General features: G+C 35.2%; 1 protein-coding gene across 1 annotated transcript in view; it reads right to left on the bottom strand.

The window, feature by feature from the left end:
* Positions 1–12,870, bottom strand: part of LOC118739523 (reversion-inducing cysteine-rich protein with Kazal motifs) — an 83,933-nt gene that overhangs the window by 4,516 nt on the left and 66,547 nt on the right. Inside the window, exon 4 of the mRNA XM_036470894.1 lies at positions 2,315–2,438. Within this exon, the coding sequence (XP_036326787.1) occupies positions 2,315–2,438 (124 nt within the window). The remainder of the gene's footprint in view (positions 1–2,314; positions 2,439–12,870) is intronic.

The following is a 12,870-nucleotide window of genomic DNA, read 5'->3' as shown; positions in this document are numbered from 1 at the left end:
TATATTTTTAAATGCTGCTTGTAGCAGGGATCAAACCTAGGTCCTACCGGGCTGTTGTACACACCTCTAACCACTCGGTTACGGCGGCCGCCAAATATGATAAAAGGATTCATAATACAGACTCTTTGGCCGGTCTGTAGAAATAATGTAAGGAAGTCAGTTAAGAATAAGTTTTTATCGATGTGGCCGAGGGTATTGGTTCTAGACAACTGGCATACAACTATGTTTTCAGAGTTGAGTTGTGTCCCACAATACCAATTTACTACCTACAACTCAGTGAATTATAACAGGGGCCTTATACTTAGCCTAAAGAAGCATAACACTAGTTTTTCTATCGGTAGCTGATGTGGCGAGTGCTTTATACACCGCAAAAGCTGAAGAAACAAAATTTGAGAAACCACCAATTTTATTTAAATCTCATCTGTCGATTTAAAACTCTTAATAAAATTGAGGAGAGTACTCAGAGAGAGAGATAGTCGAGTGCGTTCGGAAGCAGTTGGGAAGTTTAACTAGTCCTTTCCGTCCAGTTTAGGAACAATTGAAGTTAACTTGAAAACGTAAGAAGAAGCTTACAAACATTTTCAGACCCTGTAAGATTTTAGATCCTTCCAACTGCAACTGGCTACACTTAGCCAATGCTGAGTAAACTGAAATATCCCGAGGGAGCGCTTTTCTGGCTAACACCTCGCATTCAGCGTAACGTAACATACTCCCTACATTGCTTTAATGAACCAGTGGTAATAGTCTCCAAGTCGATGGCTCTTATTTCCGTCTGGTTGTGGCCAGCAATATTTTCGAGCCTTGCCAATGGCAAAAAAGATCGAACTGTAAGACATTCGATGAAAGTCGCATAGACTTTTCGATATGAAATAATACCCACATACGACAACCTAACCTAACCTGCAGAATTTCTCGCCGCGAATTGTGTATGGGGTACGCTGAAAAAATATCTCTCTCGGTCTCTACCGGCATCCTAATAGATTCAAATTAGACCAAAAGCTGAAGTCTAGTGTCGACAAGAGGCATACATTTATTGATTTTAAATACTACTCGTTATGCGCCGTCTTGCGAGGTTTAAGTTCAATACGGTATATACATTTGTATCTATATATCGATGGCCCTGGGCTACATCATCTTAATAGGTCGATAGCCGTCAATCCATTCGTCGTCCTAACTTTGTACTAACTTCGCGCTGCCAGCCAAACTATCCTAACAGGCCCATTATCAGTTATGGCTCAATGGTATGGTGGAGCAAATTCTCAATGAATAGCGTAGGAAATCTACCTGAGGCGGCTCTTGATGCCCTGCTTCACTTACCATCATTTTGCACCTTCATACATGGGGACGCCTTAAGTTCAACCTGCAGAAGCAAAGGAGTTTGGTATCTAGATTCATAAAAGTGTATTTACAATACCCCAGGATAGTGCATCCATTAACTTTGCTGAGGAGATTCAACAAGGTTGAGTTCTCTGAGGATGAATGCTGGCTTAACTCCAACACTGAGCCCGTGCTCACACACTGCTGAATCTGTACGGACGGTTGCAAAACTTAAACTGGGTTAGGATGTGGTATTTATATCGAAGATAATGGTGAAAGGCTTCACTTTTCTCTTGGAGAATATGCCTCGATATTACAAGCTGAGATATTTGCAACTCCCAATGTCATGGACTCTGTGGTGGAAAATATGTGAAGCCAGCCCAGTAACTACTTCTAGACTGCATCCGTAATGCAAGTCTAGACTACATTATGTTTGAAAACATAACACATTTTTCTTAGTGTGCTTAGAGTGCCATATCACTCAGGAGTACCTTGTTCAGAACAGGTAATCCTTGGTCCGCAAACAGTTGTAGCCGTCGAAGCCAACATCAGAACATAGGTGAATATTTTGCTCAGCAATGACTGGGAGGCTTCGAGAGCATGCAGGTAGTCGAAATTAATGAAGCCCTCAATCTCGGAGGGTCGTGCTAGGTAGTTGCTTTCATGCCTCTTCTTTGCATGGGATGGTATGAGGATTTTGGCAAAGATGTTTTGAGATACGAGGAACTGAGCTACAAAACTGCATACCAATTATTTGTCTAAAGATTCTGAATAAAAAGTCGGAAATTATGGTGAAAGTCTCCAGAATTTTTATATTTTTTGCACAAAGTTTGAAATTTTGATTTGTATGCTTTTTGTTAGATAATGAGCTAGAATTTTGTAAAAAAATATTAATCCTTAAATAAAAAAAATAAAAAAAAATTGTCATATATCGGGGTGCCTAATACTTGTGGCCAAGGCTGTATGTACATGCTTGTACACAAACAAATTTCATTACCTTCCAATGTGCGATTCATGCAACTCCAAAAACTGATTTGCATTGGGGCACAATATTTTTTTAACTCCAAACGTAGCCCACGTCCATTTGCGTTATCGGTAGTGGCCAGCTGCACTAAGGAAAGCTGCAAAGAAAAAACACAATACACAAAAAAAAACGAATTAAAATAAAATATTTTGCGTGCAGATTAAATTACTTTTCACCAAAAGTCAATTAGTAATAAATTAGCACGTGTGACAGGCGCCAAAACTATGCGTTCATTGGTAAAAAAAAAATAAATAAAATAGAAACGGCTATTATAGATAAACAAAAGTGTGCGTTTGCTCGTGCCACACATATGCACTTACTTAATTACATACATACATAGGTGAAAATTGATAAATGACCGCCGTCAAGCAACTAAAGTAGAGCGTTGGCAAAAAAATGCCAAATACTTACTTGTAGTTTACAAAAAGCTACATTAGTTGAAAAGAAACCCTGCAAAAAAGTGATACAAGTTGCTTGTCTGCACCGGGTTATTTATGGCTTTTATTGGTAGCATGGCGCATGCGTATCGTCTGGTGACTGACCGCTGACGGCACACTCACACAATTCGTTAAAAATAAGAAAAAAATGTGTTTAGCAAAAAAATCCGCTAGTGCATTAAAAGAGATAAATATGATGTGTGTATGTTCACACAAAGAAACTTACATATACTACATATGTACATAGGTGATATGAACTAAGCTTTGGATTAGATATAGAACTGACAATATCCAAGGATGCCTTTTACTTTGTACCGTGGTCATGCGTCCAGGCCCGTCGAGAGAGGGTCGTCAGCGAATCAAATTGCCCTGTCCCGCCTGAATGTCGAGGCACGGTATGCTAATTTTTATATTTTTTTTGTATTTCACATATCACACTTTGATTTACCAGAAAAAAATCAGAACAGTGTTTGACACTTTAGATACCAGAAACAACAACAAAATACACGTAAATGTTTTGTTTTGCTCTAATGCTAGTTACTATCTGTTTGATATGCCATTTTACAATTAAATCATCGCTCTAAAAATATATCGCACAAAGGCCCTAACCAGGGTTGCCATTTTGGTAAATTGTTAGCAAAATTGGTAGAACAAATTTGGGTTGGTAAAAAGGTAAATTTGTTCCCTTTTTGGTAGATTTTTGTTGAATTATTTAGTTTGAAAAACAAATAAAACTTTTCGTTCCCGTCTTATTTTTCGTAGTTATCTTTTTATTAGAAATTTCTTTCCAAAAGTGCAGTGTACTTTATTGCATTAATTTTCGAACACTTTAATGCACATAAACATACGAATAAATGTGTATCTATAAAAGGCGAACATATCGATAAAAGGCGAACATTCCAAACTCTTTTTTACTGGAATTCCGAGAAGCTTTTGATTGCCTAAATATTTTAAATGATTATTTAAATAAAAAAAAGAACGGAAAAGTACGTAATTACCCACTTCCAGCCTTCGAAAAAAAATTAAATAAACGCATATTTTTATCAATGGCAATTGTGAAATGAAAAAAAACACAAAATACTGGCGGCAAAAAAATTAAAAACTGCCAACGGGAATTTTTAGCTGCACATTGTTGATTAGTCTCAAGTATTATGGGCTATAAAACTCCATACCTTAAATTGTTCAAAAAATTCAGAGTAAAAATTTCGAAATTTAGACGAAAATTTTTTGAATTTTTCTAAATGTTGTATTTAGCTTGAATCCTTGATTTTTAAATGTTTGGCTAAAGTGTAAACAATATTCTTATAAAATAATGCCAAAAATATTTGGCTTGGAAAAAAATTGTGAATATTAAAAAAAAATCACCAAGCTTTTTTGAGTCACTGTATTTATCTATAATAACTCCAGTTTAAATTTTTTCAAATGATGAAGTTTCGTTGTTGCCTTTAGTTTAATCACTTTCGCTTTTGGTTGAAGGATACTGAGAAGATGCCATTAATATGATCTCTTTAATAAAGAGTTCCTTAAACACAATTTGAATTCTTATGGAATTAACTGAAAAAATAACAAAACTATAGTTTTCACAATTGGTAGATTTTTTTTCAAGTGGTAAGTATTTTTTTTTCGTCAGTGGCAACCCTGGCCCTAACCAACAAATTTTTTATTTTACAAGAGAAGCAAGAAACGTTAAAAAAAGAGTCTCAAAAACTGGTAAGGATTTTTAAAAAGTGGCACTTAACTCCGTTTTTTTGGAACTAACACTTTAAAATTTTTAAATTAAGGTGTCGATATATATCATACATATGTATGTACCTCAATGTTGGGCATTTGCTACTCAACATGTCAACAAACGACCGTTCTAAATCGTTCACCAATTTTATGAAATTAAATACTTTCATTGCTGAAAATATTTCAATGCAAATACTTGAATTCGAAAAAAAAAACAGAACGCTAGTAGCTTATCTAGTAAATGCAAGGAGCTCAACTAAAAGCCAATTCACCGACGCGGCGTTAATTTGCCGTAAAATCATAATAAATAATCCGCCAACCGATTTTCATGTTGATATGCTCAATACGACTTTTGTACACATCTCAACATACATACATATCTATTTTATGTTCATATATTAATTATAACCGTAAGTGGGGCAACACGAATTGGAGCTGTAGGAGTGCGACACCTGCAGCCGTTAAGCTAAACATGGCAATGCGATTGTAAATTTAGCAAAAATGACTTTGCAATATTTTATAACATTATTGAAAATTGTTTTTACGTATATGTGTACGTACATATTTTTATAAAATTTTTTTTTTTCTTTAAACATTTAAGCATGCGACACTGAGCCAGCTGCCATGACAAGCGTTCGAATTCCAGTAGTTGAGCCTAGGGCTACTGGTAAACTCTAGGCGACACTGAAACTCGGTTTAGTGCAAGTATTTATGCAAAGAGATAATATTTTTACACAGCTCTTATAAAATAAAAACCATATTTACGTGTGCTTCAATATAGACTAATGAAGCTGGTAATGGTAATGCCAATAGTGTAGGCTAATGGTAATAGAAAATGGTAATTCCATCTTTTGCAGAATAAATATTTCACGTCAAAATCTTGTGAGTGTCCAGAACACTCAAAATTTTAATTTTTTTGTCACCATTTTTTTTTCAATAATAGAAAGGCAGGTTGTAGTATACGCATCACATCAGGCGCCAATTTCCACACCAATTTTAATTGTTTTATTGGACATGAAACTAGACACACTTCCCTTACAGACAGGAAATGCCTACGGCACACGTTCGTAACTTCTGCAGGTATCACGTCAGCGCAAAACAAAAGTCAAAGGCATAAAAAAAATTTTTAACAGTAAACGAATTACTTTCATATTACATAACTACCTTTTAAGCGAATTTAATAAAAGTATTGTCAGTTATGTTTGGAAAACGTATGTATGTATGCATGTATACTTAAGAAAAATTTAGTATCAAACATCATTTCATGCATATTAATCAAAATTATGAAAGGTAAACCTATACAAATATTAAAAAATTCATAAGCAAGAAAAAAATGTTGACACTTACACCAATATGTTGCTGTGTTTGTGTGAATGTGAGGCATCAAGCACTTTGTCAACTATGCATTATACAAAACATAATTAAATTCCTGCTTCAGAGTTAATACCTTTTGGTTTGCTTAATGAATGCTTTTACTTTGCCTTTAATTACAAATGCAATGCACGCATGTTGTAGTGAAAATGAAAAAGGAATAAACAGCAGAAAAATCCGAGTGTCTACTTACTAACTGCAACAAAACTCTGGCAATAATATATTTAATGTGCACAATATGAAGTAGTAGTGTGTAGAAATTCTCGACGGCATGAGAGGTCAATCAGTGACGGAAATGCTGAATTCCGAGAAGAAATTTATGTTTATGGAATTCAAATACGCATACAAGCCGTGCATTATAAAGCAGCTTGGTCTTCGAAAAGAGAAGAAATATAAACAATTTCGAAAGAATCTTATCTAAATGAAATATTATTTGTCCAACGTCAAAACATGCTACCTGGAATATGTAAATTTTAACAATTTTTTAGGGTTCTCAGTACAAAGGAGGCAAATCTCAGATGCTTTAAAATAATATCAAATTAATTTTTGTCATTTTTATAAACCATAAGGCAACATTTTGTCTTCGGGATGACCTTCATTGCGCGGGCCCAAAAGAAAAAGAAAACATAGCTAATATAATTTAATCAATTAAAGCATGGCATTTTTTCAGGCTAAACTTCATCCTTAGAGGGTGCAGATATATCGCACACCGTCTTCAAAACAGACTATTTCTTATCACATATATATATATAGAGTCATATAAGAAAGGGAGACTTTACCATAGGTTTTTTTTTAACAAATTATAACAAAAATTTACTCCAGCTTTTGCTGAATGGTAAATAAAAGCACTGTGTGTCTGTTTAGAGCATAATTCCAAAAATGTCAACTTTTGAGTCGTGCCTCTGTAAGCTCACCATTTTAAGAGGAGGTGATTATCTAAACATAGTCAGGAGCAAATTGGAAATTTGCAAACCAAGTGCAGGGAAACAAAACATTCTTCATCGCAAACTGGTATTTTAAAAATTAATCCAAGGTCATCTAGGATTTAGTGGTGCCTGAAAAAGGTTATATTTGTTTTTTTGTAGTTTTTAGTTATTTTTAATATTACTCTCAAGAAGAGCTGTACTGAAGAAAACTGCGTACTATGCTTATAATATTGATTTGTAAAATTTGATTTGAAAAAGGTTTTAGCACTCATTTCAGATTATAAATTTGATAAGCAATATTTATAAAAAACCAAGGAATGAAACCGATTCAAAATAACGTTCCGGTTTGGGTTTCGGTTTTGCCAAGTGTTTCGGTTTCGGTTTTGGTTTCGTTCTTCAAAATTTATTTCGGTTTTGGTTTCGGTTTCGTTCCGGATTCGGTTTTTCACAGAAATTTTGTTGATATTATTTAAATCACAATGTCTTAAACGTTGAGGAAAGAAAATCGAAAATTACAGTTCACTGATAATATCAACACTAGGTTCTTTCCCTAACAATCCGGACCGGATTTGGTAATTAGAGAATAAGAGAAACATTTTCTTTCAAAAATGGAACAAAGTTCAGAAGTACGGAAACGCAAAAACCCACATTTCGTGCCCACAAGTCGAGAAACAGCTGATTCACGTTCTTCTTGTTTTTGTCACTTATACCATGTTCTGACCGACATCGAAAACACGTTTTCGTTGCTAAAACTGGTTTTCGACCTAAAACTTGTGTTTTCGTCCATATAAAATCTGTTAAACGAAAACCAGTTTTCGCTGAAAACTACTTGAAAACACACTTTCCACTCATTCCAATCGGTGTTTTCACTACTTTTTTTTCGATTATTTATCGAAGTGGAAGTCATATTTTATCATCTTTAATACGCCATTTCGGATTTATTGATAATTGCCTGGCCAAAGCAAAATAAGAATGAAAGTTAAAGGTTGTAAATGAAAAGATAATGAAGGAAAAATGTTTTGGTTGTCGGTCAGAACATGGTATTAAATGCAAACACTTGGAAATTGAATTTTGGTTTCACAAATTTGATTTTAAGTACATAGATTGAAAATACATCAACAGGCCATTCACTTTTCCTTAAAAGCACCAAGTAAATGCAGGCAACATGTAAACACAATACAGCTGATATGCACTTTGACACTTTATCCATTTTTACTCGGAGAAAATTTCGGGCTGTTTCAGGCAGGAAGAAGAATACACTTACGATCGAATACGCTCGAATTTTCGCTCTCTATTACACATTTTGTTGAGTACAGGCATGCTTTCTGGGCTATTTTGGGCACACGCGGGATCTCGCATTGCGTACGGGAAAGAAACTACTTAAATATAATTAATCGATTATCGATTCACAACAACAAAATCATCAGCAGATTTTTGCGAAAAGTTACCTTGCCATACTTATTTACTACTTAACAAGAATTTTAGCAATGATGCTGATTTTGGTTAAATAAATCATTTATTTCAAAGAAATTTTTATTTATTATTTTTGTAAATTTCTGGAAACCGATTGAAACCTGTGATTGAAATGGTTTCGGTATCGTTCCTTTTCAGGTCAAGATAACGGTTACGGTTTCGGTTTCGGTTTTGAAAAACGAAACGGTTTTAAACGGTTGCGGTTTCGGTTTGGGTTTCGGTTTCATTCCTTGTAAAAAACATCGTATTTATGTAAAAGTTTGTTGCTTAAGTCTTTAACCTGAGTGAAAACAAAAGACTTAAGGAACAAACCAGGAGGCCAATTCTTTGTTTTATAGAATGGTGAAGTGAAAATGAAAAATTCAATGTCAATGAAAATTTAATTTGTGCATTTTATCATTTCATTATATCATTTTAAGCGATTCTCGATCATTAAAGGCTTTTCGAAATTTTCTCTTTCGCAGCCACAAAACTTTGTGAAAATTATGTGAAACGTCTTGACAAATTAATTTAGTTCCCTTTGAAAACAGAATCGTATTTTTGTGTAAAGTGATGAAAAATGTTTTCACTTCACGGTTTCACAGAACAAGAATTGGCACCCAGAGATGAAAAGTAACCATTACTTTTCAAATTTTAATTGAAAAAATCAACGAGCACTAAGCGTCGCAAAATACTCTCACACACAATTTTATTGGTTGGAGTGAATTGTATAAGGAGATGGATAAACAACAAGAGTTAATGGGATGTGCATAGCTCAGTGGTTAGCGTTGCTGGCTTCGCATATTAACGACGCGAGTTCTATCCCTGCTGAAGTCTAGATAGAGAAGTCTAATGGGGGATGTGGTAACCTCTTCTGATGGCCAGCAGCTATTAAGTCACTAGATTGCTGTGAAAGGTCGTCAATAACTGCGACAGAATGTAGGAAAGTCTTTGACGATTTAGCTTTAAAGTATATTACCACATTGGGTGGGTGCCAGCCCACAAAGATTTTCAAGGTAACTGAGCAGCAGTACCTACTTGCAAAACATGACTGCAGATACACTTTGTCGAGAAGGCAAATAAAATATGGTCGGAAGAACCCACGTATGGGACGACTCGACAAATCTGGCCCAGCGGCCAATGACTTCTGCCGCGACCCGGATGAAATCGAAAGTGTAGAACACTACCTCTGTCACTGCCCGGCCCTTTCGTAAACGAGAAGACGCTCATTTCATTACCACCTCCTTGTCTACCAATGATATAAATATTATTACAATAACAAAAATATAGTAAAAACTGTTAAAGTGTCTAAAAATTGCAAAAAATGGCCAATTTAAGAAAATAAAAAAAAAACGTACATATATTAATGAAAACACAGTCCGTCTGATGGATTCCATCTCATGTCGATAAGTTGAATATAAATGAGCGAAAAAATCACGCGTAAGTTGATAAGATGAGGCCGGTCCCCTTTTCGAGATAAGACTCGTTCAAATTTTGTTGAACCTTGTAATTGTTATTTATTTTTTCGCTTAAAAGCAATTATAATCGTGGGTATTCACCTAAATGCATAAATATCTCGTAACCACGTGAATCTCGTGAACTTACTTAATTTTGTATTGAAAACCGGTTTATTTACGAGCATGACACAGTTACGAGGCATTTACGCATTTGGATGAATACACATGTTATTTAAATTTTTTTCACTCACGAATAATGATTTTTTTTCAATTTTTTTACCAAAAAAACATTTTGCATCAGACCTTTTGAGATCTGATTCCTATCGGCTTTTCCCCTAAATTAAGAATCTGACCTTTCTATTATTAAATTGACTCTAGCGTTTGAGATATTTGGCATCAAAAGCGTCAAAAAACGCAATTTTGCCATTTTCTTGAGCTTTTGTAGTAGAATAACGGCACAATATGGAGTATTTTGCAGAGCATAAAAATAAATGAAGCAATAAATTTAGTATCGCCCTAAGTGGCTACAAAATAACGTTGATTTTAAGCTTTTCTATTTTTTGTTGAGCATCCTTTTTGTGGAAGAAAATGCATGACACTGTCAATAAAAAAAATTGCCAAAAGGACTGCGCATCGAAACTCTAGGCAATCGTGGTATTTATTGGATCAAGTTACTTAGACTAAAAATTTAACACGAAAATTTGCTTAATTTTTGAACGAGAAATATACCAATAAATCATGTCTTTTATGCACTTGAAAGCCTCGATCTCAATGCGTAACACTTTATTGCCTTTAAAAGCTTGCCAAATAAACGTAAAAAAATTCACCCGTTCAATAAAAATGCAATTTACACCTTTTGAGCGCAAAAAAAAAATAAGTATTTAATTATTACGCCAGATATGTATGTATGCAGTGGAAAACTCGTAAAAAAGTAGGAGACACTTTAGTACTCGAATATCCATACCCATAAGTGTGTAGAATCATGGTTGCCATTTTGGTCGAAATGTACCATTTTTGGCAGATTTTTTTTCTAGTTTGGTAGACTGGCACATAACTTGCAGATTTAGTGTATTTTTGAAATTTGGTAAAATGAGATAATTAATATTTAAATTAGACAGGCCAACATGCATATCAATCAGACAAATCTACTATTACTGCAATACCCGATCAGAAGTATGTTGAAGCCAGAATTATAATAGCGGAACTAGGAAGCGGTAGGAAAGCTTAACCAGCAACTCATTTGACGCTTTTGGCTATACATATAGTCACTAATCTAAGTGGAAGGCTTCAATAAAGACAACATTGCCTCTAAATTCTAGGCACCCTTAAAATGGCTGAGAAATGGTGTTCTGATAAGGGTCTGTCAATAAGCCATTTGCCAAAACGAATGAAAGTCAGTTTGACTTAACACCGCCGGGAATTTCGGAGATCAAGTTATCGCAAGAGGCGAAGTATTTAGGGATAACTGTGAACAAAAGGCTTAACCAGAAGTCTCATATCTGTTACCAACAAGGCTGTCAGAGATGTAATGGTAAAACATGAGGGATAGCCCCGAGATTTTTGATCACTTAATGCATTAATGCATGATTATTACATAATCAGGCCCTGGAGGCCACAAATCAATCACCGATTGTTCTGTGTACCCATTATAGGAGTCATGCGCTCCTGCCCAATGAAGGCACTGGGAATTATCACAGGTATACCACCGCTAGCCTTACTAATTCTCAATGGCTTGCTGGAACGCTTTGCGACTCGGCAACTTAGTAAGCATAAGGATTGGAAACGTTCTTTGAAAAGCCCGTTATTAAGCTCACGGATAAAATGCTACCCAAATTATCCTTCAACAAGCTCTACAAGGTAATAGGGCTATTCGCGATCCGGTGCAAATGGCCTAGCATCATTGCATTGTAAATTTGTATTGCAAATTATTTGCAATACACAAACAAAATACACGCATTTGCATTTGTCATGGCTTGGCAAATTTGCAATACCGAAAATCCATAGCATAAAAATGCTATGCATTGCATTCATAAAGAAAACCAAAGCTGATGCACAAAAATTGTTTTGCAAAAGCTTTACCATGACAGTTTAATAAAGGTCGCTCACAATCCATGGCATATTTCTGCAATTGCATAAATTTGTCAGCTCTTATGCACCGAATCGCGAATAGCCCTTATAATATCCGAAAGATGCTAGATAGGTCGCTAGGTGGCGCTAGAGTCGAGTTATATATAAAGTCGTATTTATGAACTGATTTCATTCAAATTCAAAACATGTTCTAGCTGCACCATGAAAAATACGTTTGCGAAAAATGCAACCGCTGGGTGGCGCTGTAGTCGAATTATTTATAAAAGTCGTATTTATGAACCGATTTACTTCATGATACAAGATACTTTTGCGAAAAATGGTGCCTATAGATGACGCTGGATTCGAGGCATTTAGAAAATCTTAATTTATTGTACGATCTGGTTAAAATTCATTCTGGTTATTTATTTTATGATAAGAAATGCTTCTGCAAAAAATAGACCCAATAGCTGGAGCTGCAGTCGCAATATTTAAAAGGCATATCTTTGCCCTTGAGTTTCCTTTTAAGGACTTTTATTGGCTAACATGAGGCTAGAGGTTGACGCATCGGACGAATGTTGTAGTTGTAATACCATATAAGAAGATTATGCATGCTTGTCAAACCAATTAATGGAATCCTTGAAGAGATCTCACGGGTGTTTTTGTAAAATATTTGAATATATACATAAATCTACAGCTAAAATATTTTTTGGTACATTTATAGTACATTTTGGTACACAAAATCAGGAGTAAGTGGCAACCGTTTGTAGAACATGTCAGCGCGCAGACAATGCGACAAGCCGTGCTGATCCGGGCGCACACACAACGCGCCCATATCAAGTGATCACATTTACCTATAGCACTCAACGATCGATCCGGTCGCAGCAAGTTGAAAGATCGCAGATAAGAAGTGTGTCAGTATATATGTATATGTATCTCCCTTGGAAGTGCAACTTGCGAGTAGCATTGTACAAGATTTAATATCAGATTTCTAGTAACATAATTTTGTTTCCTTTTTCAATTTTCACTCTCTCTTTCGTACCAGTATATCTGCCTGTGGAACTGCAATTTATCCTTCTGCATTTGCTTTTACA

Source organism: Rhagoletis pomonella, unplaced genomic scaffold, assembly GCF_013731165.1.
Source record: "Rhagoletis pomonella isolate Grant_MI unplaced genomic scaffold, Rhpom_1.0 Rhpom_scaffold_00005, whole genome shotgun sequence".
In the NCBI taxonomy this organism is placed as follows: Eukaryota; Metazoa; Arthropoda; class Insecta; order Diptera; family Tephritidae; genus Rhagoletis; species Rhagoletis pomonella.
Note: the sequence above shows the minus strand (reverse complement) of the source record. Positions and strands in the feature narration are given on the sequence as shown.